The sequence below is a fragment of the Rhinolophus ferrumequinum genome, chromosome 18 (assembly GCF_004115265.2).
Source record: "Rhinolophus ferrumequinum isolate MPI-CBG mRhiFer1 chromosome 18, mRhiFer1_v1.p, whole genome shotgun sequence".
Taxonomy (NCBI): domain Eukaryota; kingdom Metazoa; phylum Chordata; class Mammalia; order Chiroptera; family Rhinolophidae; genus Rhinolophus; species Rhinolophus ferrumequinum.
The window spans coordinates 61593837-61621544 of record NC_046301.1 but is presented as its reverse complement, the minus strand read 5'-3'; the positions used below and the strand labels follow the sequence as shown (position 1 = coordinate 61621544).

The window sequence follows — 27708 nt, the reverse complement described above, 5'->3', positions numbered from 1 at the left end:
CCCACGCGCACCGGTTTTGACTGTTTTGTTCATTACACAGGGCCCAGCACATAGAGGGTGCTTAATAAATGTTTATTAAATGAATGACTGAATAAGTGTTTAGGTGTGTTGTCGCCCTATCAGTCCCCTCCATACCCAGCACCAGCTCAAAGCCCGGCAAACAGCAGGGGCGCAGCCAACGTTTGCTAAATGACTAATGAACTGAGCGCGCAGCCCAGGCCTGGGCGGGTTAGGAAGAGGTGCCCGGGCTTCTGCAGGACACTGTCCAAACTGGCAGCTGACTGCTGCCGCAGGGCGGCACCTCCTTCCGTCTTCCGAGATCTCCATTCCCCGAGGGACCCCTCCTCCCGGAGATCCCACTTGCTCACCTCGGACCCTTCACCAGCACCCGTGGAAGCCCCTCCCTGCTCTTCCTCCGCACCCACGGGAGCCTTCCCACTTCTCTAGGTTCTTCAACCCCGTCGGACTCCTGAACCTCTTCCTCTGCTTACACGCCCCCCACATCCCCCTCTGGATCTCCTTGCGCCACCCCTCCCGGGTCATCAGTCCCATGAGACTCCCTCCTTCAGCCCCTGCGCGGTCCCCCAGGTTCTCTCATTCACCCCCTTCCGGAAGGAGTCTCGACTCTGGCCTGCTGAGTGACCCTCCCCGCCACCCTCCGCGCAGGCGCAGGGTGTCCCGGGAGCCCCCACCTCCGCCTCCCCACCCCCACGGCCGAAGGCTGGGCGCAGGCTGGTCCTAGGCGGCCGCGGCTCCATGGGGCTCCTGGGGCTGCTGAGCCTGCTGCACTCAGCCTTTTTCGGGGACCAGGTAGGGCACTGGGGGCTCTGCCGCGGGGGGAGGGGTTCGGCCCTGGGCTGGGGAGTTCGGACCATGGGGACCGTGGTCCAGGCGGCGGGGGGGGGGGGGGGTGGGCGCACAAACACTCTCACGCAAGCTTGAAGGGTTTGGGGGTCTCACGCTGTCGCCGTGGAGACCGTTGCCAGGGAAATTGCCTCAGGCTGTTGGCAGGGCTGGGAGCCCCTCACCGGCGCCGCAGCGACCCCCTCCCTCCGGTCTGCGCAAGCGCGGCCTCGCGGTGCCCAGCCCTTGGCCCCGACCTATTGCGCCCACATGGAGTCTACCCGGGGCGGTGGGGGCTGCAACGGGAACGGGCTGTGCCAAGGTTGCGCCCCGCACATGCTTCGGGCGGTGGTCCGAGCCACGCCCTGCGCCTCTCTGGGCCTTACTTTCCCCTTCTGGGCACTGAGCGTAGGGCCGACTCCGACGTTCGCTGACGCTGATGTGCTTCATAATAATATCCATCTTATCGGGTCCCGCGCACTTTGCCGGCCTCTATAGTCGTTATGAATCCTGGAGCTATAACATCCCCTGTTTAAGAAGAAACTGAGGCTGGGGGTACAGCGGGGAGCCCAAGGTCACGCCCCGAGCAGGGGCCGGAGCCAGCGTGCTCTGGGAGGACGCGACCTCAGAGGATACCGTTTCCAGTCTGGAGGGAGCTGTCCGCGGTGCTGACGGGGCCGCGCTCCCAACCTCCCCCCGCCCGGGGAAATTGAGGCCCAGGACCCTGGTCAAGCGACCCACCTCGGGTCAGGGTTCGGGGGCGCGGTCTGAACCAGCCGGCCTCACCCTACCCCCACCTCCAGCGGCAGTCTTTCCTCATCTGTCCGGGCCTTGCCTGGTCACCCAGTCCTTGCTCCACCTGTGGTCGCATGACAACCTGGTGCGTTCCTGCTTCCCTCCTCCCCTGCCCAGCTCCGACTTGAGTGAGGGACGCTCTTGGTTCTGTCCCCAGCCCCTGGCACAGTGGAGAGGTTCGGTGGGGAAGGATAGGACATCAAGAGATGCCCGCGGTCAGGCTCAGAAAGTCCAAAGACACTCCATGAGTGACCCTGTTGTGTGGCAGGTCACGTGCTGGGGTAGGAGGTCTCAGGACAGGAAGAAGCGAGCCTCATGATCAAACTTTCTTTGCGAGAACCCTGCCGATGTTTGGAGGGCGCTGGGAGAAGGCGCCCTAGCTAGGCTTGAGCCCTATGCAATGGGGGTGTATCTCAGCCCCTCAAGATTGGGCCTGGGGTCTTGGGAGATTGTCGGGTTCTTGATGTTTTTGTGGTTCTAGAATTTTCAGTGATGCCTGAGCCTGACTGCTCAAAGATTTATAGGGTCAAGGATTTGGGGGAGTGTCTGGGATGTGATCTTCCAGACAAGGGGTCTGCAAGCCTTGAGGTCTTAGCCCCCATGTGCCCTCAGCCTTTCAAGCCCCAGCCACACCCAAATGGGTGAGGGAGGGCGGCCAAGGGCCTGGTTGGACTGAGTGAACTCAAGCAACGTGTTCCCTGGCCTGAATTCCAGTTTCCCCAGATGTATGAGGACAGAACTGGACATTGGACACCTCCCCCAAGCCCCTGCCAGCTCTACGGTTCTGACTGTGACATCTGAGACTAGGTGGGGGAAGTAAGACTTAGTTCCATGGGATGTGGGGGCAGGGATTCTCCAACCCACCTCCCAGTGAACAAAATGGGAAACTGCAACCAGAGAGAGACATGTCCAAGGTCACACAGGGAAGTCAAGGCAGACTCCTGGGCTCTGCCTTTCCACACCCCCATTCCAACTTTGCTCAGTTTGCCTGACTCTAAACCCCTCATAACTCCCCTAGGACAGCCGCACCACCTGCTGTACTCCTTGGCCCCACCAGAAGCCAATATTCCCTGACTGGCTGCTAATCTTTCACAGCTCCAGGCATTGCACATGCTGTTCGCTCAGCCTGGAATGCCTTCTCTCTCCCTGATCCCGTGGCCAACTCCTATTCATCCTAAAGAGGCCCAGCACTGGTGCCCCCTTCTCAGTGCAGACTTCCCAGCCTCCAATAAGAGTTCCTCTGCCCACTGCAGTGCTTCCCTGACCCCACAGGCTGGGGACAGCTGTGTCCAGCTCTGGAGGCTCTGGGACAGTCAGGCCTGAGTCCTCTGGGGCCCCCAGCATTGTTGGCCCAGGACAGGCACATGGGGCCTCCTGCAGTCAACCCAACAGGAAACAGCATGGTCCTGCCCCTCCTGTTGTCCCTGGCACAAGTCCCTGCAAAGGCTGCAGCTGCCTCCCCATTTGACAGAGGGGGACAGTGAGGGTTGTAAGGTGAACAATTTGCCCCAGCCCCCCAAGCTGGGAAAAGACCCAAATCTGTGTCTCCTGGCCCCAGCACCGCCTTCTCTGTCCTTTGGGCTGTGCAAATATCAGCAGCAGGAAGGACTGGGCCTCAGCTGAAGGTTACCATCCTGGGTGTTAAACCCCCAAGTGGCCTCCAGGGACCCCTTGAGGATGTGAGACAGCTGGGGATGGGTACTCCTGGGACCCCAGGCCCCTCCCTCCTCTGGCTTCCCTTCTGTGAGGGTGAATTAGGGGTGCGATGAGTGACGGAGACACAGGGAGACAGAGATTGAGAAACCAGGAATGTGGGAGGAGACACAGTTCCGCAGATGCCCACGTAGGAACTGACTTCTGTCAGGGAGACAGGAGAAATGAGGAGAAATGCAGGGTCCCAGTTGCTCCCTAGAGTGCCTGCCCATCCTCCATGCTGCCCCTCTCAAGCCAGGAGCCTGGAGGGGAGGCGTACAGCCTGGATCCCACACCGTGTTCCACCCTGACCCATCTGCACAAGGCCGGGCCCGACCCCATAGGAGGGGACTGACCCGGCCCTTGCCCCTGCCACAGGACTTTCCCACCAGACCTCCAAGATTCTGATGTAACACCCAAGACTGGACGTTTTACTCTCAAATTCTGCGTTTCCAGCCGCGGGAGGTTCTAAGAGGCGTTTCACCCAGAAATGGGGTAGGGAACACGGGGTCCTAATCCACGGAGAACCCGAGGGCTTCAGGCCCGCTCCCCATACACACACACACAAACACACACACACACACACACACGCGCAGACCCTAAACCTGCGTGGAGGCCCGAGGCCCCGCAGCCGCCGCTGGTCCCCGCCCCAAGCCGCCATTGGCTGTTGCCATGGCACCAGCCCGTCTTCCCGAGCAGCCATTGGCTGCGGTGCCTGCATCCCGCATCTCGCATGCTCCCCTGCTCGCGGTGGTCTCGCCCAGCGTCCTGAGCGGCGGCGCTGTCAGCCAGGCCAGCACCGGGCTTTGTCCGCTTTTGGAGCCCCTTGCACGCGCCGCCGAGACCCCGGAGTACCGGAACCCGCGGCCGCCCTGGCCCTGGAGGGCCAGGATCTAGGGCGGGGCCCCGAAGCTGCGCAAAGGGAGGAAGACCCAGGATTGCGGCGCGCCTGCTAGCCCAGCCCAGCCTAGCCTGAGTGCTATAAAGTAAGCGGCGCGCCTCCCTGGGTGGAGGGCAGGGGCCAGGGCCTCCACTCTGAGTGGGGTCTCCACCCCGCTCCCCTTCTCTCTGCCGCGCAGATCTGCACACTCTGGAGCCTACGTTTCTCCAGGGTGGGCCAGAGGGGAAACTGAGTCCCAGGGAGGTGGGCACCTGTCTCGCTGCAACCTGTCCCACGCACACACCCAGCCAGAGGCTTCAACACCTGAACCTCCCAGAGTCTGTGGGCAGGCCTGCTGTGTGCCTTGGGGGGTGGTGCTGCATCTTTCTGGGTGTCAGTTTCCTTCTCTATAAAGAAGGGGTTTGGATTGAAGGAAAGAGAAGGGTCCCTCCCCTGAAATTAGGCCATTCATTCCTCAATTAGACAAACCTTCAGCTATTGGTGTTTTTCCTTTGGTGATGAAGATATCCCAAGAAGCCTCCAGCAGGCTCCTGAGGAAGGCTTCCTGGAGGAAGCTGCAAGCAAGGGTGAAGAATGGCAGAAGTCAGGAAAGGTGCTCTAGGCAGGAGAACAGCATGTGCAGAGGCCTGGGTGAAGAGAGTAGGGTATGTAGAGGACTTAGGTCTTATGTTGAGGGTAATGGGGAGCCGTGCCAGCTACTGGAACAGGGGAGGAGTGGAATCTGACTTTCAGAGCTTCCTTCTGTCTGTGCATGAGGTCAGTGAGGATGCCCTGACAGGAGGGGTGTGGGGAGCTTGGGGAGGGAAGGTCCATCTGGGCAGAGATTGAGGGGCTGGTGAGAGTGTGGAGTTGGGGATCCAGGCTGGAATGAGTGGGAGCCTGGGGCGTAGCCCTGCTGCCAAGCTCCATCTCATGAGAACACAGGAGTGACCTGCGGGATGTCAGGGGTGGTGGGGAGTAAAGGTGCCCAATCTGGTCGTGCGAGGGCAGCCTGGGGGGGCTTGAGAAGAGGGTCTGGGCTTGGGGAGTGGAAGGGATACGCAGGGTTTTGTGCTTTTCACCCAGTGCTTCCCCCTGGCTGGGCACAGCATGGTGGCCTAAGCCAGGACATAGGGCTGCAGCCAGACCCCAGGGAACTTACCACAATCCTGGGACTGATCCCCCCCTGGGACACCCACTTGAGCCTTGGGCATGATCAATACTGGGGTGGTAGGCAGAGGCTGTGGTCCCCAAGCAGCTGACTTGCTACCTCCCATTCTGACTGTCCCCTCTGTCCTGTGACTGTGTTTGCTCTATGACCACCATCCCTCCTGACCTTCACATCAGCCCACAAGATGGGCCTGGCAGACTAAGTTCCCCCCACCCCTCAGATGGGCAAACTGAGGCCTGCAGTGGGGGTGGGTCCTGTGTGCCTCCAGCACTGCCTGGACTTCTGAGCAGTCTCTGGGTTCCAGTTATGCTTTGTCTGACCCCCAGCCTCAGTTCCTCTCTCTGGGAACAGCCTAATTGTGGCCCCAAAGACCCAGGACTGTGACAAGGAAACCAGATGACAGAGCCAGGCATGTAGTAGGTACCCTGAGCTGGTTAGGATGGCCTGACCCATCCCCCCACCTGGGGCCAAGCCCCCCCCACCCCTATTCCAGGCCCAGTTGTGCCCTTGGTGACCCCAGGGTGGGTGGGGGAAATTCTGGGAGTAGGAGGAGAAGAAAATTAATGGGCAAGTGAATGAATGAGTGTGACCAGGTGGGGGAAGGAGGGGAGGAACAGGTGCCCCCTGTGAGAAGGGGAGGGCTGGCTAATTAGGGGGCTCAGGCTGGCAGGGGGAGGTGGCTTCCAGAGAGGAGCTGGTGGAGGGGATGGGCTGCCATTGGTGCGCTTCAGACAAAGGTGGAGGGAGGGGGAGTGCTGACGGGAAGGGAACAAAGAGGGTGGGGGGGGCGTGTGTGTGTGTGGGGGGGGGGGGCAGTCCTGGCAGGAGTGCCAAGCTGTGGGAGGAGGCGTTTGCCAGCTGGACAGAGGGAGGAGGCTGGGCCGGAGGGAGAAAGGACAGCCAGACACACAAAGAAGCAGACGGAGGTGGCAGAGCCCAGGGGATGGGGCATGGGGCGCTGGGGGCTGCAGGGGCCGGCAGAGGGTTGACTGCAGAGCCGCAAGTTCACCCAGGTAGCCACCTGGATCAGGCCGCTGATGAAGGGGTTGTTGGGTTGGAGAGTGTCCAGGTTCCAGACTCACAGGGTGACTGTTGTGGGTTTGGGTCAGTCTAGGGCTCCACCGTCAGCCTGTCCATTGATTTCTTAGAATCTTCATGACTTTCTTATTGTCCATCGGCTGGGCCAGCTGGTGGTCTGTCCACCCAGCCTCTGGGCAGCTGCATTGCTGCAGGAACGGGCCTTGGCTGTCTGTCTGTCTGTCTCTCTCTCTTTGGCTGTGACTATGTCTGTGAGCCTGGTGACACTGGGCTGGCCAATCCACCTGCTGGGTTAGATTGTCAGGGTCTTGGCTGTCCATCTCTTTGACTCTCTGGCCATCTGTAAGCACAATGTATCCTGGAGCTGTGAGAGTGGAAGCCCATCTGGGTCTGTCTGTCGGTCAGTTGGGCATTTGGGCTAGAACACCTGTCTGACAACTCTGCCTTTGTCTTCCGTTGTCCCTGCCTGTGTCTGTCACTCCATCTGCCATGCTGTCTGTCCTCCAGATTCCCTGGGCTAGCACCATCCTGCCTGCAGCAGTCCATGCCATCTTCTCCTGCCTGGGATCCAGTCCCAGGGTTGGGTGGGAAGGCCGGGGCTTATGTCCAGGGTTGCCCCCTCCTCAGAGCCTCTGTGAACCCTTTGACCTGTGGTCTCAGACGCTGCAGGAGCTGAAGATGACGAGCTCTGTGGCACCTTATGAGCAGCTGGTGCGGCAGGTGGAGGCCTTGAAGGCTGAGAACAGTCACCTGAGGCAGGAACTTCGCGACAACTCAAGTCACCTGTCCAAGCTGGAGACAGAGACATCCGGCATGAAGGTGTGGTGGGGGGCTGGGTGGAGGACACGGGCCCGGGTCACCAGGGTGCTAGACCCCAGAGATGGTCAGGCAGGGCCAGGGGCATTTCACAGGGGTTGGACCTGAGGCAGTCCAGGACAGCGGCCATGCCAACCAGCACTCTGTCCTGCCCCCACATCCAGGAGGTCCTGAAGCACTTACAGGGAAAGCTGGAACAGGAGGCCCGAGTGCTGGTGTCCTCGGGGAAGACTGAGGTGCTGGAGCAGCTGAAAGGTGAGGGGTCGGCCTGGGGGCCTCTCTACACACTGGGGCAAACCCTGTCCACCCTCAGAGGGAGTTGAAAGGATGAGGGGCGGGAAGGGGTGCTGACCTTGCTCCTTTCCTCCATGATCATCCAGCCCTGCAGATGGACATCACCAGCCTGTATAACCTGAAGTTCCAGCCCCCGGCCCTGGGCCCTGAACCCTCTGCGCGGACCCCTGAGGGAAGCCCAGTACATGGCTCCGGGCCCTCCAAGGACAGCTTTGGGGAGTTGAGCCGGGCCACCATCCGGCTGCTGGAGGAACTGGACAGGGAACGGTGAGACCTCTGGCAGCTGTCATGTAGCCCCTCCCCCAGCCATACTCCAACCCCAGCAGTCTCTGCCCTTTGGTTGGCTCACCAGCATGTGCTCCACCCACTGAGTCAGCCCCATCAACCTCACCAGCTGCCCCTGCCCACACCCCATTTTCTGTGGCTCCTCCACTCCCTTTCCTGGCACAGCTGACCTCAGCTAGAGGACAAAGAGGAGGGGAGCATTCCTGGCAGAGGGAAGGGCTCCTAGGGGACATCCCCAGGGGTCCTAGACACTCAGGCATCACCAAGGCAGGCATGTCCAGTGCCAGAACTCAGAGTTAGGCCTGGAGCCAGAAGGGCTCAAGGCAGCCTTTGTGGAGAGAGGACTGCAGCCCAAGAAACCTGGGCCCAGGGCCAGAAGAGGGAGGCAAGGTCTGGGTGCTTGGCTCAGCTTGGCTGGCTTGTGTGGGGTCAGATAGGACAGTTCCAGAGAGGACCAGAGTTAAGTCCATGCTCTGCTGCAGTGTGACCTCAAGCAAGTCCCTTAGCCTCTCCTAGCCTCAGACTTCTGCTCTGTAAAATGGGAAGGAGTAGCAGTGTCTCCCCATAGGGTGTAGCAATTGGAGCCTGAAGCAATCTTAGCCTGAAGCCTCCTCTGTGTCGTCTAGAGGGAGATGAGCAAGTGTCAGAGACGTGTTAGAGTCAGAATAGCCCCCTCAGAGTCGTCCTCTGAGGACCAGAATTTACAAAGGAACTACCTTTTCTTTTTAATTAACTTTCTGTGCCCCATCCACCTACCCCTAGTTCAGGGAAGCATCAAGGGCAAGACTTTGCCATGTTACCTGTTAAGCTTGGTACACACCAAGCACCCAACAAGCGACTACAAAAATAAAAATAAACCACATTTATTAATGGCTCCCTCTCTGTGAGCCCTGGCCCACCTACCTGCTCTTCCCCAGGTGTTTCCTGTTGAATGAGATTGAGAAAGAGGAAAAGGAGAAGCTCTGGTACTACTCGCAGCTGCAGGGCCTGTCCAAGCGCCTGGACGAGCTCCCACACGTGGAGACAGTGAGTGTACAGGGTGCAGTGAGGTCGGCCCTGCCCCGGGAGCGGAGAGCGGCGGGGAAGCCCCTGGCCTGGGCGCACTCTCACGGTGCCCTGCCCGCTCTTCCCAGCAGTTCTCCATGCAGATGGACCTAATCCGGCAGCAGCTGGAGTTCGAGGCCCAGCACATTCGTTCGCTGATGGAGGAGCGCTTCGGGACCTCGGACGAGATGGTGCAGCGGGCGCAGGTGGGCGCAGATTCGCCCAGCGCCGGTGGGCGAATCGGAGCGCAGAGATCGTTTTGGGAGGTGTCTTGATTAGTGGGGGGAGTTATATGCCTATGGGCGAATCAGGAGATAGCACTGTGGGCGGGGTCTAGTTCAGGAGGCGGAGCCAGAAGCTAGAGCGGTTTGTGGGTGGAGCCAGAGGGAGCTAAGGGCAGAGCAAGGATCAGAGGGCAGAGTTCGAAAATAGTGGAGGCTGGAGCGAACAGTGGGCATTACTGAGTCTGAAGAAGCCAAGGGCGTTGACTTGGTCCGGGCCATATCGGAGTGGGTCTGGAAGGATAGGTGGGGCCAAATAAGGGCGTGGGCGGGTCTAGAGAGTAGGTCCTAAGTAGGGAGTAGCGCTAAAAGGATGGGGTGGGGTCTGGACAGTGGATAGGGCCCAATCAGGGGGGTAGGTGGAGCTAGAGCCTGGAGGGGTTGGGTTGGACCATGAGTAGGGGCAGGATGTAGTTGGAGTCAGATATAAGGGTGCTGTTTAGAGTGGGTGGGCCACATCAAGCAGTAGGCGGAGTCAGAGCCAAGGGTGGGGTTTGGACAAGTGGGTATGGCCACACCATAAAGTAGATCGAGTCCGATCTGGGGGTGGGGTTGGAAGAGTGGGCAAGGCCTTATCCATGAGTGGGTGTGGTCAGAGTCGGAGTGGGGCAGGGCAGTTTAGACAGAAGGTGGCGCTATATCAGGGAATGGGCGGGGTCGAAGCTGGGGCGGTGGGGGAGGGGTCAGCTGTAGCCTGCTAAGCAACTTTCTCCCACTCAGATCCGCGCTTCACGCCTGGAGCAGATAGACAAGGAACTACTGTCAGCGCAGGACCGGGTGCAGCAGACAGAGCCCCAGGTACTGAGAAGGACGCAGTCAGGGCTCTAGGGGGTGGTGATGGCCCCAGGCAGCAAAGGGAGCCTTGAGGGCCCCGCCCAGAGTGCAGGAATAGTTAGAGCCCCCACCACATCGTCATGGAAGTTTCTGCTGGAATCAGCAGCCTGGATGCTTTGTGGGGTGCTCCTGGAACCCCCAGGGCTAGTGTTCTCCCCACAGGCCCTGCTGTCAGTGAAGTCGGTGCCTGTGGATGAGGACCCCGACACTGAGGTCCCCACACACCCTGAGGATGGTGCCCCTCAGCTGGGCAACAGCAAGGTGAGCCCCACCCCAGAGGCAGGTTGGGGAGGTGGCAGCCAGTTGGACTGGGGCGCAGTGAGGCTGGGGGCCAACATGTGGTCTGGGGCCTGGCCAGGTGGGTGGGGATACCTGTCCTGTGTGTTCTGGGGATACTCTAGACTTAGATCTAGGGCACCCCTAGGAGTGCCTGGTGAGGCCAGTGTAGTGGGCATTTGGCCTTCATGGGCTGGTAGCATCTCCACAGTGACTGATGCCCCCTATCCATCTCCCCAGGAGTGTGTGCATACAGAGTGAGGCTGGTAGGGGTGAGAAAGCTATTCTCCTGGGCTGGAGTCACAGGATTCCCACCATGTTTAGGGCAAGTGATGCAAAGTGTGGGGGCCACCCCTGGCTGGGGAGGGTGGGTGGAATGGCTGGGGCCAGGTGAACCAGGTGGGGCTCCCCACCCTGATTCCATCCCCACTCCCCCACAGGTGGAGGTAGTCTTCTGGCTGCTGTCCATGCTGGCGACGCGTGACCAGGAGGACACGGCCCGCACGCTTCTCGCTATGTCCAGCTCTCCCGAGAGCTGTGTGGCCATGCGCCGCTCAGGCTGCCTGCCGCTGCTGCTGCAGATCCTGCACGGCACAGAGGCTGGGGCTGGGGGTCGCAACGGGACCCCTGGGGCGCCAGGAGCCAAGGACGCACGCATGCGCGCCAATGCGGCACTGCACAACATCGTCTTCTCCCAGCCAGACCAGGGCCTGGCGCGCAAGGAGATGCGTGTCCTGCATGTGCTGGAGCAGATCCGCGCCTACTGCGAGACCTCCTGGGATTGGCTACAGGCCCGGGATGGCGGGCCGGAGGGAGGTGGCGCTGGTGGCGGTGAGTGGAGGCCTCGCCAGCCACCTGGGTGCAATGGGTGCAGAGACTGTACTTCCTGGGAGACAGGGCAACATCGTTAGCAGTAACAGCGGCCACTGGCCTCTTTTGTGAACCTTCTCTGTGCCACATGCCAGCTGAGAGCCTTATGGCAACCTTGTCATGACAGAATGGCAAAGGTACAACCATAAGCAACTGCCGCCCTGGTTTTAGGGTAGCTCAAGAAACAGTCACTGAATGCGTGGATGGATTGTGGGTAACCAGAAACGTGGGTGCAGAGTTTGAGATTCCTAATTTTGGCAGCTGATCACCAAGTTAATCTATAACAAAAGCACTGCAAAAGGTCCTGATCGCCCAGCATGACCTCATCTCCCGTTCCAGCATTGGGTGAGGCAGGAACATTGTTACTCATTTCAGGGAGTGACCCCTCAGGTGACAAGCATGCAGCAGTTTACAGAGCTCTGGGGTCTAAGTTGGCTTGCGGGGTGGAGAAGGCAGGGAGGGGCGGGACCCACCATAGAACGTTTCTCAGACTGGTGCTAGGGGTGAAGAAGCAGTTTTGGGGAGGGCTCTGACCTGGTCCCCTGGCCCACAGCCCCGGTCCCCATCGAGCCACAGATCTGCCAGGCTACCTGTGCAGTGATGAAGCTGTCTTTTGATGAGGAATACCGCCGTGCTATGAATGAGCTGGGTAAGTGCCCCTCACCTCATCCATGCTCCCCACCCCCATTCAGCCAGCCTTCTGGGCCTCATTCAGGACAGGCTTTCAGTTCTAATGGTCCGGGGGCTCAGAGGATAGGGAAGTGGCGGGGAAGCCAAGAGCAAAGGTGAGAGGTCCAACTTCATATATAGAATCAGAGCTGTGGAATGGTTGAGGAGGGGGTGATTTTTCGAAGTTTTAAGTTTGGGAGCATTACCTCTTCTCTTAAAGTCATCAAAACATGGGAAAAGGAAACGCTCAAGGCCAAAAATCTCATCAACGTGTTCAGTTTTACTCCAGTTATTACAAAATGAGATCCTACTTCTCACCTAGCAGATGGTCACACAGTGAAAGGTTTGGTCAGAATCATGTGATCCAGCTGAGCAGAAATGGGTGTCTGCAACCCTGATGGTACAACACAGCCTTTTTTTTGGGGGGGGGGGGGAGTAGCATGTGGCAACCACGCACAAGTGTACACACCTCTTGAGTCTTTCCTCCCCTAGCTGGGAATTTATCCTCTGGGAAGATTTATGTACGAAGACGTAGAAAAATGAGGAAGGCAACAACCAACCCAAATAAAACCCCAGATCCGGAAACCACATAAGCGTCCAGCCTCCCAAATGAGCAGATTGCCTCTGCCGTCTTTGCTCAGTGATGAAGGGAAGGCCATCTTGTGTTTGGACTGAGTTCTTTCCCTTCTATTCACACTGACCATTTCCCCCCATGTTCGCTGACTCTTTGTAAAGTGAAAACCTAGCTTTCCTAGTGAGTAAAGAACTGTGTGTGACAGTCATCAGTAGCTCCTGAGGACCTGCCATCCAGACCCTGCTCCTGGGGCACAGCAGGCACAGACCACTCAGCTCTGCTCTCAGAGGCTTGAGGTTTAATGGTCTTGTGGGAGTTCTCGTTTGCGTGTTAGGGGACTTCTTGAGCTGGAAGCAGAAGGGGAGCCAGGAGCCTGGGCAAATAGCAGGGAAGAGCATTCTAGGCAGAGGGAACAGCACATGCAAAGGCCCAGCATTCGGACAAAATGTGAATGGAGGTGGAAGGCTGAAAGGAAGAGGGTGTGGAGGTCACAGACTATCCAGGGGATTGTGACAGCCTGGCATCAGTCTGCCTGGAGGAGGTGTCCCCAGAGTTGGTCTTTGAAGATGGACTTGAGGAAAGCAGTTGTGGGAGTGGGATGGAAGGAGGGCACCTAAGCAGGGGAACAATATGGGCAAAGGCTGGGAGGAAGGCAGGGGAGTCGTTCAGGGTGCTTCGTCTGCCCCCTGCCTCACCATGCCCCCTTCTGTGTCCCCGCAGGTGGGCTGCAGGCCGTGGCAGAGTTACTGCAGGTCGACTACGAGATGCACAAGATGACCCGGGACCCACTCAACCTTGCACTGCGCAGATATGCTGGCATGACCCTCACCAATCTCACCTTTGGGGATGTCGCTAACAAGGTGCCCGGGGAGGGCGGGGTCAGTGCTCCTCCTGGTCTGAGCCTCCCTCCACTTCATCCCCTCCTTGAAACAGTCCTGAGGGGTGGGGACAGTTGTCCCCAATTTACGGGCTAGTGGACTGAGGCCCAGAGAGGGCCGTGACAGGAGGGGCTGTGGCTGGACTCAGTCAGCCAGGCCACCATCCTCTTGGCTGCTCTGCTGCAGAGAGTGGGGCCTCTGGGCTAGGGGAGGCAGGATGTCTGCACCTATCTCAGCCTCCATTTCCTCATCTAAGCAACGGGGTGACTGCTCCCCCTGCACCATGGTGGTGAGGATGGGGGGGTGGGGCTCCAGCTCTAGCACATAGTAGGTGCTGTGGTGGGGGAGCCAGAAGGTGGGGTGTGGTCGCCCTCATGCCTCCTGCCCCACCCGCCATGGCGTAACTTTCCTGTCACCCTACAGGCCACACTGTGTGCCCAGCGGGGCTGCATGGAGGCCATTGTGGCCCAGCTGGCTTCCGAGAGCGAGGAGCTACACCAGGTAGCCGGGTGGGGTGGGCAGAGCTCAGGGAGAGCGTTGCAGAGTGTCCCACTGCCTGAGGCCCCTGCCGATAGATCCCCCTCCCCCATGGGTGAGATGGGTGTCCCCTCCAGTCTCTGTAGCCCCACCACATGTGGAGTTGAGGGCAGGGGGGATCCCTGGGTCCACCTTGTCCGCCCTACACCCTGCCCCAGGTGGTATCCAGTATCCTGCGCAACCTGTCCTGGCGGGCTGACATCAACAGCAAGAAGGTGCTGAGAGAGGTTGGCAGCATGACCGCCCTGATGAAGTGCGTCCTACGAGCCTCCAAGGTGGGCATAAGGTGGGCACATGGGGTGAGGGAGTGGTAGCCGCACCCCAGGAAGAGGGCACTGCCATGGCTGTTTAATGCCAGCCACAGGGCAGAGACACTGGAAACAGATGGTGAGTTCTCCGTCTTGGGGGAAATCAAGCCAAACAACCCACTGCTTAGCTTAGCAGGTTGTCCAGCCTCACAGGCCTGGGGCTTCCCACCCTGCAATTCGGTGATCCTGTGAGGGCTGATTTTACTCCTATTATTTTTCACTTATTTGAAAATCTTTTGGGGTGCCTTTCCTTCTAGACTTTTGACGTTGACATGTCTCGATGGGTGGGCCTGGTGGTTAGTGCACCCCCTCCGCTGGTCTCTCACCTTCCCACCCCTGTGCCCAGGAGTCCACCCTGAAGAGCGTGCTCAGTGCCCTGTGGAACCTCTCAGCACACAGCACAGAGAACAAGGCGGCCATCTGCCAGGTGGATGGCGCCCTGGGCTTCCTGGTGAGCACGCTGACCTACAAGTGCCAGAGCAATTCGCTGGCCATCATCGAGAGCGGTGGCGGCATTCTGCGCAATGTGTCCAGCCTCATTGCCACCCGCGAGGACTACAGGTCAGCTCCTCCCACCCCACAGTCACGGCGGGCACAGGGCGCTGGGGGCAGGAGGCCTCCCAGGTTAGTCTGGGACTAAGGGTGGTAGATCTGACTCTGCTGTGAACTGTCACTGAGGCAGCCTCAGTTTGTCCTCCTGTGAATGGATGTGCCTGATTTGTCCCCAAGGACTGATTTTTTTTTTTAGTATAAGTCTATCCTGAATATTGCATGGGATATACTAAATATATCCAAATTTTAAATTAATTTATTAAAATAAAAATATGTATTATTTCCTAAACAATATGAATGATGAATACTTGTTCTTTATTAATATATTTACTAAATAGTATTAATAAATAATACTTGTCATTTATTAAAATAAATGTTTCCTATTTACTAGGTAACATTAGTAATAATGTTTCTAATGTAGTGAAATACATAACATTTACTTTTAGTATAAGTCTATCCCAAATATCGCATGGGATATATTTGTGCTAACAGTTTTATTTATTAAAATAAGTAAAACATTTATTCATTAAATGATGCTAATAATTAACAAATAATACTTAGTATTTTGTAAACCAAAATTTATCTTTAGTAGTATATCCCAAATATCACGCTACTGTTGTGCTAAAATGAGATACCCTGTATACTAAATTTTATTTTTAAAATGTTATTAATTTATCAGTAGTATTATTTTATAAATATCTTGTTTATTTTAACCAATAAAACATTAGCAAAAGCATACCCCATTCGGCATTTGGGACAGACTTACATATGCCACGTATTTCCTCCTTTCTCTGAGATTCACACTCACCTGGGCACATTTTATTTTCATTTGCCAAATCGGCCACTCTGCTCCCTACCCCGCTCCCGGTCGGTCGGTCGGACGAGGGGGGCCCCGCCTGACACACCCCTCCATGCCGCAGGCAGGTGCTGCGGGACCACAACTGTCTGCAGACGCTGCTGCAGCACCTGACGTCGCACAGTCTGACCATTGTGAGCAACGCCTGTGGCACGCTCTGGAACCTGTCCGCCCGCAGCCCACGGGACCAGGAGCTGCTGTGGGACCTGGGCGCTGTGGCCATGCTGCGCAACCTGGTGCACTCCAAGCACAAGATGATCGCCATGGGCAGTGCTGCTGCCCTGCGCAACCTGCTGGCCCACCGGCCTGCCAAGTATCAGGCAACAGCCACCGCCGTCTCCCCTGGCGCCTGTGCACCCAGCCTGTATGTGCGCAAGCAGCGGGCGCTGGAGGCCGAGCTGGACGCACGGCACCTAGCCCAGGCACTCGACCAACTGGAGAAGCAGGGCCTAGCCGAGGCCGAGGCCGAGGCCACCTCCAAGAAGCCACTGCCGCCCCTGCGGCACCTGGACGGGCTGGCCCAGGACTATGCCTCAGACTCAGGCTGCTTCGATGACGACGATGCGCCCTCCCTGGCTGCCGTGGCCGCCACCGTCGAGCCTGCCAGCCCTGCTGTGCTGTCCCTCTTCCTGGGCAGCCCTTTCCTGCAGGGGCAGGCGCTGGCCCGTGCCCCACCCACCCGCCGAGGTGGCCTGGAGGTAGAAAAGGAGGCCAGCGGGGAGACAGCTGTGGCAGCCAGGGCCAAGGCCAAGCTGGCACTGGCAGTGGCGCGGATCGACCAGCTGGTGGAGGACATCTCGGCCCTGCACACCTCATCCGATGACAGCTTCAGCCTCAGCTCTGGGGACCCCGGGCAGGAGGCACCAAGGGAGGGCCGCGCCCAGTCCTGCTCACCTTGCCGGGGGCCTGAGGGTGGGCGGAGGGAGGCTGGTGGCCAAGCTCATCCGCTGCTGAGGCTCAAGGCGGCCCATGCCAGCCTCTCCAATGACAGCCTCAACAGCGGCAGCGCCAGCGACGGGCACTGTCCTCGTGAGCACACGCAGCCCTGCCCACTGGCTGCTCTGGTTGAGCACTGTGAGGGACCCCCATGTAGCCAGGCACGCCCCAGCCGGCTTGACCTCAACCTGCCGGGTGGCCGGGCTGAGCCAGCAGCCCGGCACGCCACGGCCACTGACACCCGAGTGCGCACCATCAAGCTGTCGCCCACCTACCAGCATGTGCCACTGCTTGAGGGCATGGCCAGGGTGGGTGGGGCGCCCCTGGCCTCTGGGGCTCGGAAGCAGGCTTGGCTGCCCACAGAGGGCCAGAGCAAAGTGCCAGAGAAGCTGGTGGCTGAGGCGGCACCACTCTGCTTGTCCCGTTGCAGCTCCCTGTCCTCGCTGTCCTCAGCCGGACACCCTGGCCCCAGCGAGGCGGGGGACCTGGACGACAGTGACTCGTCCCTGGAGGAACTGGAGGAGGCAGGCACCAGCGATGTGGAACTGGACGGGGCCTGGCACGGGCCAGGGGCTACCTCCCTACCCATGGCCATCCCAGCATCCCCGCAGGGCCGGGGCTTGGGGGTGGGGGATGCCACGCCATCTAGCTCCTCGGAGAACTGCGTGCAGGAGACACCCCTGGTGCTGAGCCGCTGTAGCTCTGTGAGCTCGCTGGGCAGCTTTGAGAGCCCGTCCATCGCCAGCTCCATCCCCAGTGACCCATGCAGTGGGCTGGGCAGCGGCACAGTCAGCCCCAGCGAGCTGCCTGACAGCCCCGGGCAGACCATGCCGCCAAGCCGCAGTAAGACGCCACCACTGGTCCCTGTGCCACCTGGCGAGCGTGACACCACCCAGTTCAGCCTGCAATGGGAGAGTTACGTGAAGCGCTTCCTGGACATCGCCGACTGCCGGGAGCGCTGCCGGCTACCTTCCGAGCTGGACGCTGGCAGTGTGCGCTTCACTGTGGAGAAGCCAGACGAGAACTTCTCCTGCGCCTCCAGCCTCAGCGCACTGGCCCTGCATGAGCACTACGTGCAGAAGGACGTGGAGCTGCGGCTGCTGCCTCCTGCCTGCCCTGAGCTCAGCGGTGGCAGCGGCCACAGCCTGCACTTCGCTGGGCACCGCCGGCGGGATGAGGCCAGTGGCCGCTGGGAGGGGCCACCTGCTGCTGACCAGGAGCTGGAGCTGCTGCGGGAGTGTCTGGGCGCAGCTGTGCCCGCCCGGCTCCGCAAGGTGGCCTCAGCACGAGTGCCCAGCCGCCACGCACTGCCCGTACCTGTCTACATGCTGGTGCCCACTCCAGCCCAGGAGGATGACTCGTGCACTGATTCGGCCGAGGGCACACCAGTCAACTTCTCCAGTGCGGCCTCGCTCAGTGACGAGACGCTGCAGGGACCTCCTAGGGACCCACCTGGTGGGCATGCAGATGGGCAGAAGCCTGCAGGCCGTGTGGCCCCTGCCAGGCAGGCCACTGGGCACAGGCACAGGCATGAGGGTGTGGGTCAGAGCACAGAGCTGGCCTGGGGGTCAGGCAGGAGCCGGGCAGGGCTGGAGCTGCCCCTCCGCAGGACCCCGAGTGCTGGAGCGGACAGGGACGGTCCCCGCACAGGCCAGATGCGCCAGATGCGCGGGGAAGGGGCGCTGCAGTCCCTGTGCCTCACGACGCCCACCGAAGAGGCCGTATACTGCTTCTGCGGTGACGACTCAGACGAGGAGCCAGCTGGGGCAGCAGTGCTGACACCTTCCCGGCGGGCCTCTGCTATCCCCCGGGCAGTTAGAAAGGAGTGCCCGACTGGCAGGAAGGAGTCACAGGGCACACCAAACGCCACACCACCTGCCCAGGCCCAGCCCAGCCTCATCGCTGATGAGACGCCGCCATGCTACTCCCTGAGCTCCTCTGCCAGTTCCCTCAGTGAGCCTGAGCCCGTGGTCACCAAGGCCCCAGGCCCCAGAGGCGGGCATGATGGCTCACCCAGCCCGCGGGCCCAGGCAGACCTGTTGCGGCGCTGCCTAGGCTCAGCTATACCCAGGCACCGGCTCCAGGCTTCAGGCCCACGGCGTCGCAAGCCCCGAGCTGCCCGGCCAGGTGAGCGGCCAGCACAGGGGCCCCGGGAGCCTGGTGAGGAGGCAGTGGGGTCAGACCATGCCTCAGACCTGGACAGCGTCGAGTGGCGTGCCATCCAGGAAGGCGCAAACTCCATTGTCACCTGGCTTCACCAGGCGGCAGCGGCGGCAGCCACCTGTGAGGCCTCATCCGAGTCTGACTCCATCCTGTCCTTTGTGTCGGGGCTGTCGGTGGGCTCCACCCTGCAGCCCTCCCTGCACAGGAAAGGGCAGCAGCCCCAGTTGGAGGGCCAGGCAGGCAGTGCCACAAAGCTAGAGAAACAGGCGAACCTGGCCCAGCACAGCGGCGGCCCCCGCTTGTCCTGCAGCCCTGGGAAACTGCGTGGTGCTCAGAAGACTGCGTCTGGGGTGCCGGCCGTGCTCCGAGGAAGGACGGTAATTTACATGCCAAGCCCAGCCAGGCGGGCCCAGCCCAGAGGTGGTCCCGGCCCCCACACTGCACCCAGGAAGATGGGACCCCCAAGCCCCGAGCAGCTAGCAGCCCCCATCAGAGCCCCTGGCCCCGGGCAGCAAAGGTCTCGAAGCCTGCACCGGCCCAGCAAGATCTCAGAGCTAACTGCCCTGAGTTCCCCCCAGAGGAGTGCCACACCACCTGCTCGCCTCACCAAGACCCCCTCATCCAGCTCCTCCCAGACCTCCCTCACCTCCCAGACCCTGCCCAGGAGGTCGCCCCTGGCAGCCCAGGCTGCGGGGCCCCTGCCCGGCCCTGGGGCCTCACCGGTGCCCAAGACGCCCACGCGGGCCCTACTGGCCAGGCAGCACAAGACACAGAAGTCACCTGTGCGGATCCCCTTCATGCAGAAGCCGGCAGGGAGGGTGCCACCACCCTTGGCCAGGGCAACCCCACAGCCAGGCACCAGGGGCCGGGCAGGGGCCGAGGGGAGCCTGGGTGCCCGGGGGGGCCGCCTGGGCCTGGTACGCACAGCTTCAGCCCGTTCCAGCGGCAGCGAGTCCTCTGAGCGCTCGGGCTTTCGGCGCCAGCTGACCTTCATCAAGGAGTCGCCTGGCTTGCTGCGCACACGCCGGTCGGAACTGTCCACGGCCCAGGCCACCTCCACCTCCCAGGGCGGCTCACCCTGCAGCAGCCGGTCTGCCCTGCCCACTGTCTTTCTCTGCTCCTCCCGCTGTGATGAACTGCGTGTGGTACCCCGGCCCTCCCCGTCCCAGCCGTCCCTGTCCCCCCGTCAGACCCCAACGGCCCGGCCGGCCCCCAGCCAGCGGCCACCACGGCGCACTAGTTCCGAGAGCCCATCCCGCCTGCCCGTTCGCATGCAGGCTGCCCGGCCTGAGACAGTCAAGCGCTACGCCTCTCTGCCCCACATCAGTGTGGCCCGCAGGCCTGAAGGTGCCGCCCAAGGGCACGTGGCCGATGCTGCCCGCCGCAGCAGCGATGGGGAGGCCCAGCCCCTGCCCAGGGTGGCTGCACCAGGCACCACATGGCGTCGTATCCGGGACGAGGATGTGCCACACATCCTGCGGAGCACGCTGCCCGCCACCGCCCTGCCGCTAGTGGGCACCTCACCCGAGGAGAGCCAAGGCGGACCCCCACAGCGCCAAACCAGTGATGCTGTGGTCCAGACAGAGGACTTTGCTGCCACCAAGACCAACTCCAGCACGTCTCCCAGCCTGGAGAGCAGGCCACTCCCCCAGGCCCCAGCCAGCGGCCCAGCATCCCTCCTTGGCAGCGACGTGGATGGGCCAGGCCCTGCCAAGTCGCCTGCCCCCACCCCCTTCGTCCATGAGAGCCTGGGGGTAGCTGTCGGGGGCTTCCCCGCCAGCCGGCACGGCTCCCCCAGCCGTTCTGCCCGAGTCCCACCCTTCAACTACGTGCCCAGCCCCATGGTGGCATCCACCGACTCAGCTGTGCAGAAAGCCCCTGCCCCTGCTGACCTTCTGGAATAGTGTCCTGAACCAGTCTTCCGGGACACTGTCTCTGGTGGAGGGCCACCAGGTTGCCCCAGGGTGGTCTGGGACCTACCTGCCTACCTGGGGCCCTACCCACGGAGCCCCATCCCAGCCCGAGTGGCCTCACATCTCACGCTTGCTTCTGTGCCGCAGGGCCTCAGGGAGGAAAGGGGCCTCGGGCTGGACTTCAAGTCCATGCTTGGCCCACATAGAGAAACCACCCTCCCAGACCGCAGCCCCGTTGGGCCCGGGGCCTCAGCAGGAGTGGGAGCCAGGGAAGGTAACCACGCCTTCCCGAGGTGGCAGACGGGCTGCGGAGCATGGCGCCATCTAGTGCCCGCCAGCTGGGCCCACGGCAGCATCCACGGCCCGGGGACAAAGCCTGTAATGATGGCAGCCGCCGGGCATTTGTTAATGAGGACTCTGCAGGTTTGTTTGTATTCTCAGCCCCAGCAGCGACGTGTGGCTGAGCCCTGCAGAGACGGCATCCCCTCCTCACCTGACAGTGACATTCAGGGAGCCTCGGGCTGGTGGACAGAGGGGGTGTTGTCAGAACTGCCTAGAAGGAGCAGAGGAGGGCGAAGGCAGGCTGGCCTGGGTGATGCGGGTCCAACCATGTGCCCTCTCCTGGCTGAAGGGGTGCTGGTTGCCAGCAGAGGAGGAAGGGGAAAAGGGGACCAGGGAGGGGGGTGGAGTCAGGACCAGCTGTGGTGGGACAGATGCTGTGGGAAGGAGGATGAGAGTCACAGTGGCATCGATTCAGTTTGGCGACAACGAAGCCCTGGATGTACCAGACGGCACAACTGCAGGGACTGGGGTGGAGCTGGCTTCGGGCCTCTGGAGGAGATACAGGGCCTAGAGCCCTAGGACCACGGCCTAGCCAGCCAAGCTGCTAGTGTTGATGTCAGAGCAGGTGGAGAGACGGAGGGCAAAGGGAGCCTGGGAGGCCTCACGTCCTCCCCTCACTCCTGCCAGTGTGGGCCTGGGAGGCTGCTGGGGTCCCTGCTCAGGGACCTCGAGGAAGCGCGCCTTCCTGCAGAAAGAGCCAGTGACCTTTTTCCTGCTCTGGGAAGGAGCTGCTATTACAACTGCCCTGCAGAGAGCTGCTCCAAGGAGCCGGGGAGCAGATGCTGTTTGGGGAGACTAACGACCCAATGAGAACTCCATGACTTTAAGTCTCTTCTCTGAGAGGAGGGGAAGCGGGGTTGAAAGTCAGGTGGAAGTACAGGAGTCCCATCCCCACCCACGGAAGGAGCTGACCCGGGAGCAGAAGTGTTTCCTACAGCGGGACCACCCTCAACTCCAGGGCCTGTGGGCCATGCTGACCCTACCACCCACAGACACCGCGGCGGTGCTGCAAACACATCTGTGTCACATTGCATTACAAATCCCGGAATGTCCTGTCCTGAAGCATAGATGCCACAGGGAGGACAGAAATGGCTGGGTGCACTGAATGCTCCTCCTGTGACCAAACTTCCCACGACAAGCCGGCACGCAGCAGATGGTGGCGATGACAGGCAGGGCATTGCACACGCCCACAGCTGACCCCTCGGAACACACAGGGGGGTCTCAGATGTCTCAGAGACCACGGGTCCCTGCCGTCATCTGTAGCCTGAAGGGACGGGATTGAGTGGTCTCAACTTTTTGGATGCAGGCGCTATCAGACGTCCACTCTCACGCTCGCCCCCGGCCAGCCTCCCCCCGAGGTGACCTGGCAGAAGAGGAAGCGGCACAGACCCACCCCAGCTCACCCAGCCATAGGGGATCTGGGCTGGTGGGACCTGGGGTGGGCACACCCATGCACTGTGAGATCCTGGGTGGTGCTCTCAACGCCCTGTGCCTCAGTTTCCCCATGTAGGCCATGGGGAGAACTCCCAGAGCTACCTCTCCAGCAAACACAGTGTCTGCCGTGACTGGGGGATAAGGCCACTCCCTCTGCCAGCCCCTTGTCCGGCCCAGCCTGAGAAGAGGGCAGTTCCCACCTCAGCCAGCGTGCAGGGAGCTCATGCCCCGTCTACGTCCGGTGGCCACTTTTGCCTTCGCTGTCCTTCTGTGGTGGGAGCATAGCCACACCTTACAACCTGGCCGGACAGGATGGTGGGGGCCCTGAGCCCTGAGGCGCAGTGGTTTTCTAGACAACTGGTTTCAGACCAGAGCTGGAGGAGGAAAGTCTTAGGACCCAAAGGATGTCTCCCATGAAGGCTTTATCCCCTTGGGGCTGCTCGGCCACCTGGCCACGCTGAGGAGACCCTATCTGCCTTGGAGCATCCCCTACCCGTAACCTCGGGACCCCACCACCAGCTGGGTGCTGAATTCGGGGCAATGCACCCACAGTGCAGCATTACCTCACCCCTTCTGCCCCCGTCTGTCACCTAGCCCAAGCTTGGTTGTCTTGGTCCGTGCCCCTCCATCCCCCTACGTCTCTGCTACATCTCTGCCCTGGGTCCCTGCAGTGTTACAGAACACGTGTAAATACGTACAGCCCTGTCTCCCCTCACTCAACCTAAAGCCATCGTCTGGCGAAAGGAAGGCGCGGAACCAGGCATCTTATGCGCACCTTTAATAAATGGAGCTGTTGAATCACGTTCCATGCAGTTGTTTCCAAATGGGTGAGGATTTGGGGCGGGAGGACTTTGGGGGTTTTCCAGCCAGGTCGCCCGCCCAGGGAGGCAGAGCCAGACTGTAGGATTTGTGCAGGGAAAGCACTCAGGATGGGCGAGAGTGCAGGGAAAGGTAGCCGAAGTATCTCCACCTGATCCTGGGTGCACTCTGGAGGGTGCACAGAAGATCATCTTCGAGACATAAGCAGGCGGGCCGAAGGTCCCTGGACAGGGAGCCTCACTGTCCACTGCCCTAACTGCCGACATTTTCTGAATGCCCATGCCCCCACGGGTTTCAGGGGTCTGTCAGGCTTTAGCAGGTACTCCTTAAGGGGCAAGAGAAACCCTTCCTGGGATGCTGGGGTCACCCATGTCAGGGCCCTGCCTGTGGGTCCCAGCGCTACCCTGAGCTCCTGGGACCCCTGCAAAGGAGTGGCTCATCACCCAGGTTGCCAGTGGCAGCAGAGATTTCAGCAGGAACTCAATGGGGACACTTATGATGGGCCTGGTCTGCCAGGATGGAAGTGGCCGGATGAAAGCTCAGGACGGGGGACTGACTAGCTCGTCTTATCATGGAAGCTCAGGCCAGCACCCACATCTGATGGATCCCATAGCCAACAGGTTGGTCCTGTACCCTGACAATGAACCAGATAGACAAGTGCTGCCCTGGGAAGCGCCCACACCTCAGATTGGGGTGATTGGGGGGCACTGGAGGCCCCATTTCAGATCTGGGCCCTGCTGGTCAATCGCTCCTCACATGGCCAGGGGCACCAGGGGAAAGAACCCCTATCCTCTTCTGTAACCTCGGGGGTGCTGTAGTTCAGAAAGAGACAGGCTCAGTCTAATGGGTCAGTGAAGCAGAGTCACCAGAGGAAGGAAAGGAAGGAAGGGTGCTGGGGCCCCACACCAAGTCCAGTCTGGGCTGACGGCGATCGGGCCCTAGGAGAGCAGCCCAGGGTTGAGCAGCATCCACAAGGCCTGACCCAACCCTCAGGCAGACAACTGAGGCAACACTGCCCCTGCTGAAACCACACACAGCAGGCTCTGTCCCCTGGGGTCCCTAGGCCACAGAACAGAGAGCCCAGAATAGGCTTCTGGGACAGGGTCCACATCTGAGGTGTGCCAGGCTAGGTGTATGGGTAGGACCAAAAGTTCCAGTGGGCCATGGGTGCCCTGCCTGGGGGGGCCATGTGCTCAGGTGAGCCCAAGGACCAGGTCAGCCCAAGGAGGCGGCTGCGGCTCCCGGCAGTACCACCCGCTTCACCTGGCCAATGTCCTGCTCCAGCTCCTGGCCAGCTCGTCGCAGGTCCTCACACCTCTGTCTTAGCTCATCACCCGCCTGCTGTAGCCGCTGGTTGGCAGCCATGTAGGCCCGGCTCTGCTGGTAGAGCTGCTCCTGCTGGTCCTCAGGGTTCTCAGCCCTCCCGGAGGGGCCTGGAGAGTCTGGGGACAAGACACAGGTCGCTGGTCAGGGAGGCGCCAGGAGAAGACTCAGTTCATCCCCCTACAAAGCATGAGACTGGAGGGGACAGAGAGGTCACAGAAGAGACCTTGCCTGAAGGCAGACACCCGCTTCTGTAAAGGGTGCTGACCCCAGAATGGTCCCTGCTCTCAAAGCCTGAGACGTAACCTCCCGTCCACCAAAAACCTGTCCGGTGGCCATACAACCTCGCAAAATCCAGCACTCATGGTCAGGAAGCTGCAAAGGCACCTGTGGACACGTATCTCCTGATGATCCCACGCCCTAACAACAGTGTGACAAGCAAAGGGAGGTGGCGTAGGGGTAGCAAGGCAGAAAAAGCACAGCTGCAGGGTCACCCTGGACATGGAAGGCATGTCCAGGTCCTGTCCACTCTGCCTGGTCCTGTGCGTGAACAGGGATAATGTGGCCTTCCCCACTCTGCAGCTGTCTGCAGCCACACCCCAGCAGGCTGGGCAGCTGACACGGGCCCTGGAAACTCTGCTATTTGACTAACAGTCACTTTTTCAGTAGTGAGGCAGGAAACGCCAGATGACACACACGGAGGCCAAGTATGGCCCTAGATGACCACACCGGCCAGCAGGAACAGGCCTTCTTCCTTGAGTGGGCCCCAGCATGGCCCATGCCTACGTTTCCCTCCCCTGTGAATGCTGGCGGACCTGCCCATGATTCTGCAGCTGGGGCTCAAGCAGTCTCAGATGACCCAGGCCATAGATAACTGCAGCTTCTGTTCCTTGGGCTGCCTGTCCAACAGAACATTCCAGTGATGGAAAAGTCCTCTCTCTGAACTGTCCAATACAGCAGCCACGAGTGCCTCCTGAGCACTTGAAATGTGGCTACATGGAGCAAACAACTGCATTTTCTACTATTACTTAATTTAAAAAAATGTTTCCCAATTGAAGGATTCATTCAAGATGGCGGAACAGAGTAAGACACCACTAGGAAAAAAAATGTTTCCCACAGCGTTTCTCACCTCCTATTACCCACAAGACTCATGTTTACTGTCTCAGGTCCTCTAGAATGGCCCCAGGGCAGCACTGTCATCTCTTTGGTTCACCTCTTCACCCCAGTGCTTAGAACACAACCTGGCATATCAGAGAGTCTTAATAAAAGTCTGTTGAATGAAAGCAAATCTCATCCACCAGGACACAAAAGTCACCTAACAATGTAGGCCAAAGCCATTAGTCACTGACCTGCTTCCATCTTCTGCATGACGGATTGACCAGCTTTTTCCACAAAAGGCCAGACAATAAACAATTTTGGCTTTGCAGGTCCATTCAGACTGTCCCACCTACTCAAACCTGCCACTAGGTCCTGAAAGCAGCCAAGTCCACACATCCACGAGTGGCTGTGGCTATGCCCCAAAACAACCTTCTGGACACTGAAATTTGAATTTAATACCATTTCTACTTGTGAAGAAATAGTCTCCCCACCGGAATTAAGAAACATAGAATCCATTCTTAGCTTCCTGGCCTTACAAGAAAAGGCAGTGGGCAGATCTGGGGGCGGGCTGTCTTTGGGGGCAGAGGGCCCTAGATGCCCCTCTGAAGATGCGCCCCACTTTACATGTGAGGAGGGGGCTCAGAGAGGATGAGGATCGTACCAGTCTATGCTCTGAATCCCAGGGTTTCACCGGAACTGCTACTCGAGGCTGAGCTGGGGTGTGCTCACCCACCCCTTGCTGCTGGGGTCTCGGGGCGGCCTCTCCCCTGCCCGTCCTGGGTTCGCCCTACCTTCTGGGGCCAGCGCGGTGAAGACGGGGTCCTCGGCGGACGCCCCCCGCACGTCCTCCAGGATCTGCTCCACCGTGGGGGGCGCCGGGCGGGTGGGCAGCACCACACGCTTCTTGGCCTTGGAGCCCATCTCTACAGGCGGAAGAAGGGAAGAGTTAACAAGGACGTCCACCGCTCGGCCCTTGCCTGGGCCATTCCTCTCGCCCAGCGAACTTCTACACATCCGCCCTGCCCCGCCCCTCGGGACTCGCCCTTCAGCATCCGGCTCCACCTCCGCCTCAGTTTCCCCGCTGAAGCACCTAGCGCCGCAGCCGCCTCACCTGGGTGCAAGTCTCGGGCTAAGGGCACCTCAGCTCAGCTACTTCCGCTTCTGGTCGAAGCACGGCTCCGCCCCCAGGCCTTGGCGTAACGTCCGGCTCCCTCCTTCTCCCGCCCGGCCTTACCGCGAGGCCACACCTCCTCTTAAAGAGGCCGCGCCCGGCGACCGGGTGCGATCCGGGAGGCGCTGCGACTGGACCAAAACCAGGAAGGACGCCACCTCGGCCCCCCCACTCCCCTAGTGCGACCGGCCTGGAAGTTCAAGGGGTGGGCGCGGGATCCACTCCCTGCTTCCCTCGCTGTGGAACAAAGCATCCGACGCCCAGTTTTCTGCAAAAGGGGAACACAGCCTCCAACCCACGTGCCTGTGGTGGGAAGAAAGTCCCTGTCCACGCAGTGTGGCCGGGCGCAAAGTGAGCGCTCAGTGAACGCTAGCTGCGCCATTTACCAGCGAGGTGGCCGGGGACGCCGGACGGACGCCAGCATCTCGCCTGTCGGATCTGGGCCAAGGTCGCCCTCCGACCACTAAAACCATGGCCCCACCTGGTGGATGGTGCTGGACCATCATCTTGGTCCAACCCCTCTTTGCTAGTATAGGAAGACAGGCTCAAAGCAGAGAGCAATTTTTGTTTTTAACAGCTTTATTGAATGTAATTTACATACCATAAAGTCCACCTGTTTAATGTGTATAATTATGTGGTTTGGGGATATACTGATGTGGGATATTTCTGTGAGAGCCGGGATCGTGGTCTGGAGAAACAGAAGAATGGAAGCTCGGACCAGGGAGAGGCAAGGAGTTGCAAAAGAGGATAGTTTATTAAAGTAAAGAGTCACAGCTCTCCAGCGAGAGGGGGTCCCGACTGGGGTGCCCAGCGTGAAAGGCAAAAGCCTCTTATATCTTCTCTTGCCCACTTGAAGAAGGGAGCTGGCACCTTCTAATGGAATTTGTCTATCAGGTTTGCTCTGTTTGCCCATCCTGAAGGGATTAACGAAATAACCCATTCCTATCTATCGGATCTGCTCTGTTTGGCCAAAAGGGATTTACGAGATAACTTATTAACCTTAACCTCAAGGCTCT

At 59.9% G+C, this 27708-nt stretch overlaps 2 protein-coding genes across 4 annotated transcripts; one reads left to right on the top strand and one right to left on the bottom strand.

Annotated features, from left to right (window-relative positions):
* The first annotated feature begins 99 nt into the window (after positions 1 to 99).
* On the top strand, positions 100 to 23593 carry APC2 (APC regulator of WNT signaling pathway 2). 3 transcript variants are annotated; one of them, XM_033133798.1, is made up of 15 exons: positions 100 to 810; positions 7080 to 7238; positions 7400 to 7490; positions 7616 to 7796; positions 8732 to 8840; positions 8951 to 9064; positions 9860 to 9937; positions 10136 to 10234; positions 10690 to 11080; positions 11673 to 11768; positions 13083 to 13222; positions 13664 to 13741; positions 13936 to 14052; positions 14432 to 14646; positions 15558 to 23593. In XM_033133798.1, exons 1-15 carry the CDS (start codon positions 757 to 759, stop codon positions 20494 to 20496), a joined length of 6861 nt encoding a protein of 2286 aa, XP_032989689.1. In that variant the 5' UTR covers positions 100 to 756; the 3' UTR covers positions 20497 to 23593. The 3 variants fall into 3 exon arrangements, with proteins under 3 accessions (XP_032989689.1, XP_032989688.1, XP_032989690.1); XM_033133797.1 differs by having other exon boundaries at positions 8948 to 9064; XM_033133799.1 differs by lacking the exon at positions 100 to 810 and adding an exon at positions 4058 to 4316 and having other exon boundaries at positions 8948 to 9064.
* C18H19orf25 (chromosome 18 C19orf25 homolog) lies at positions 23594 to 27144 on the bottom strand. The gene is made up of 3 exons (XM_033133800.1): positions 26633 to 27144; positions 26313 to 26444; positions 23594 to 24542 (listed from the first exon to the last, which is right to left on the bottom strand). The coding sequence occupies exons 2-3, from the start codon at positions 26440 to 26442 to the stop codon at positions 24316 to 24318; spliced, it is 357 nt and encodes a 118-aa protein (XP_032989691.1). The 5' UTR covers positions 26443 to 26444; positions 26633 to 27144; the 3' UTR covers positions 23594 to 24315.
* Positions 27145 to 27708: the final 564 nt, after the last annotated feature.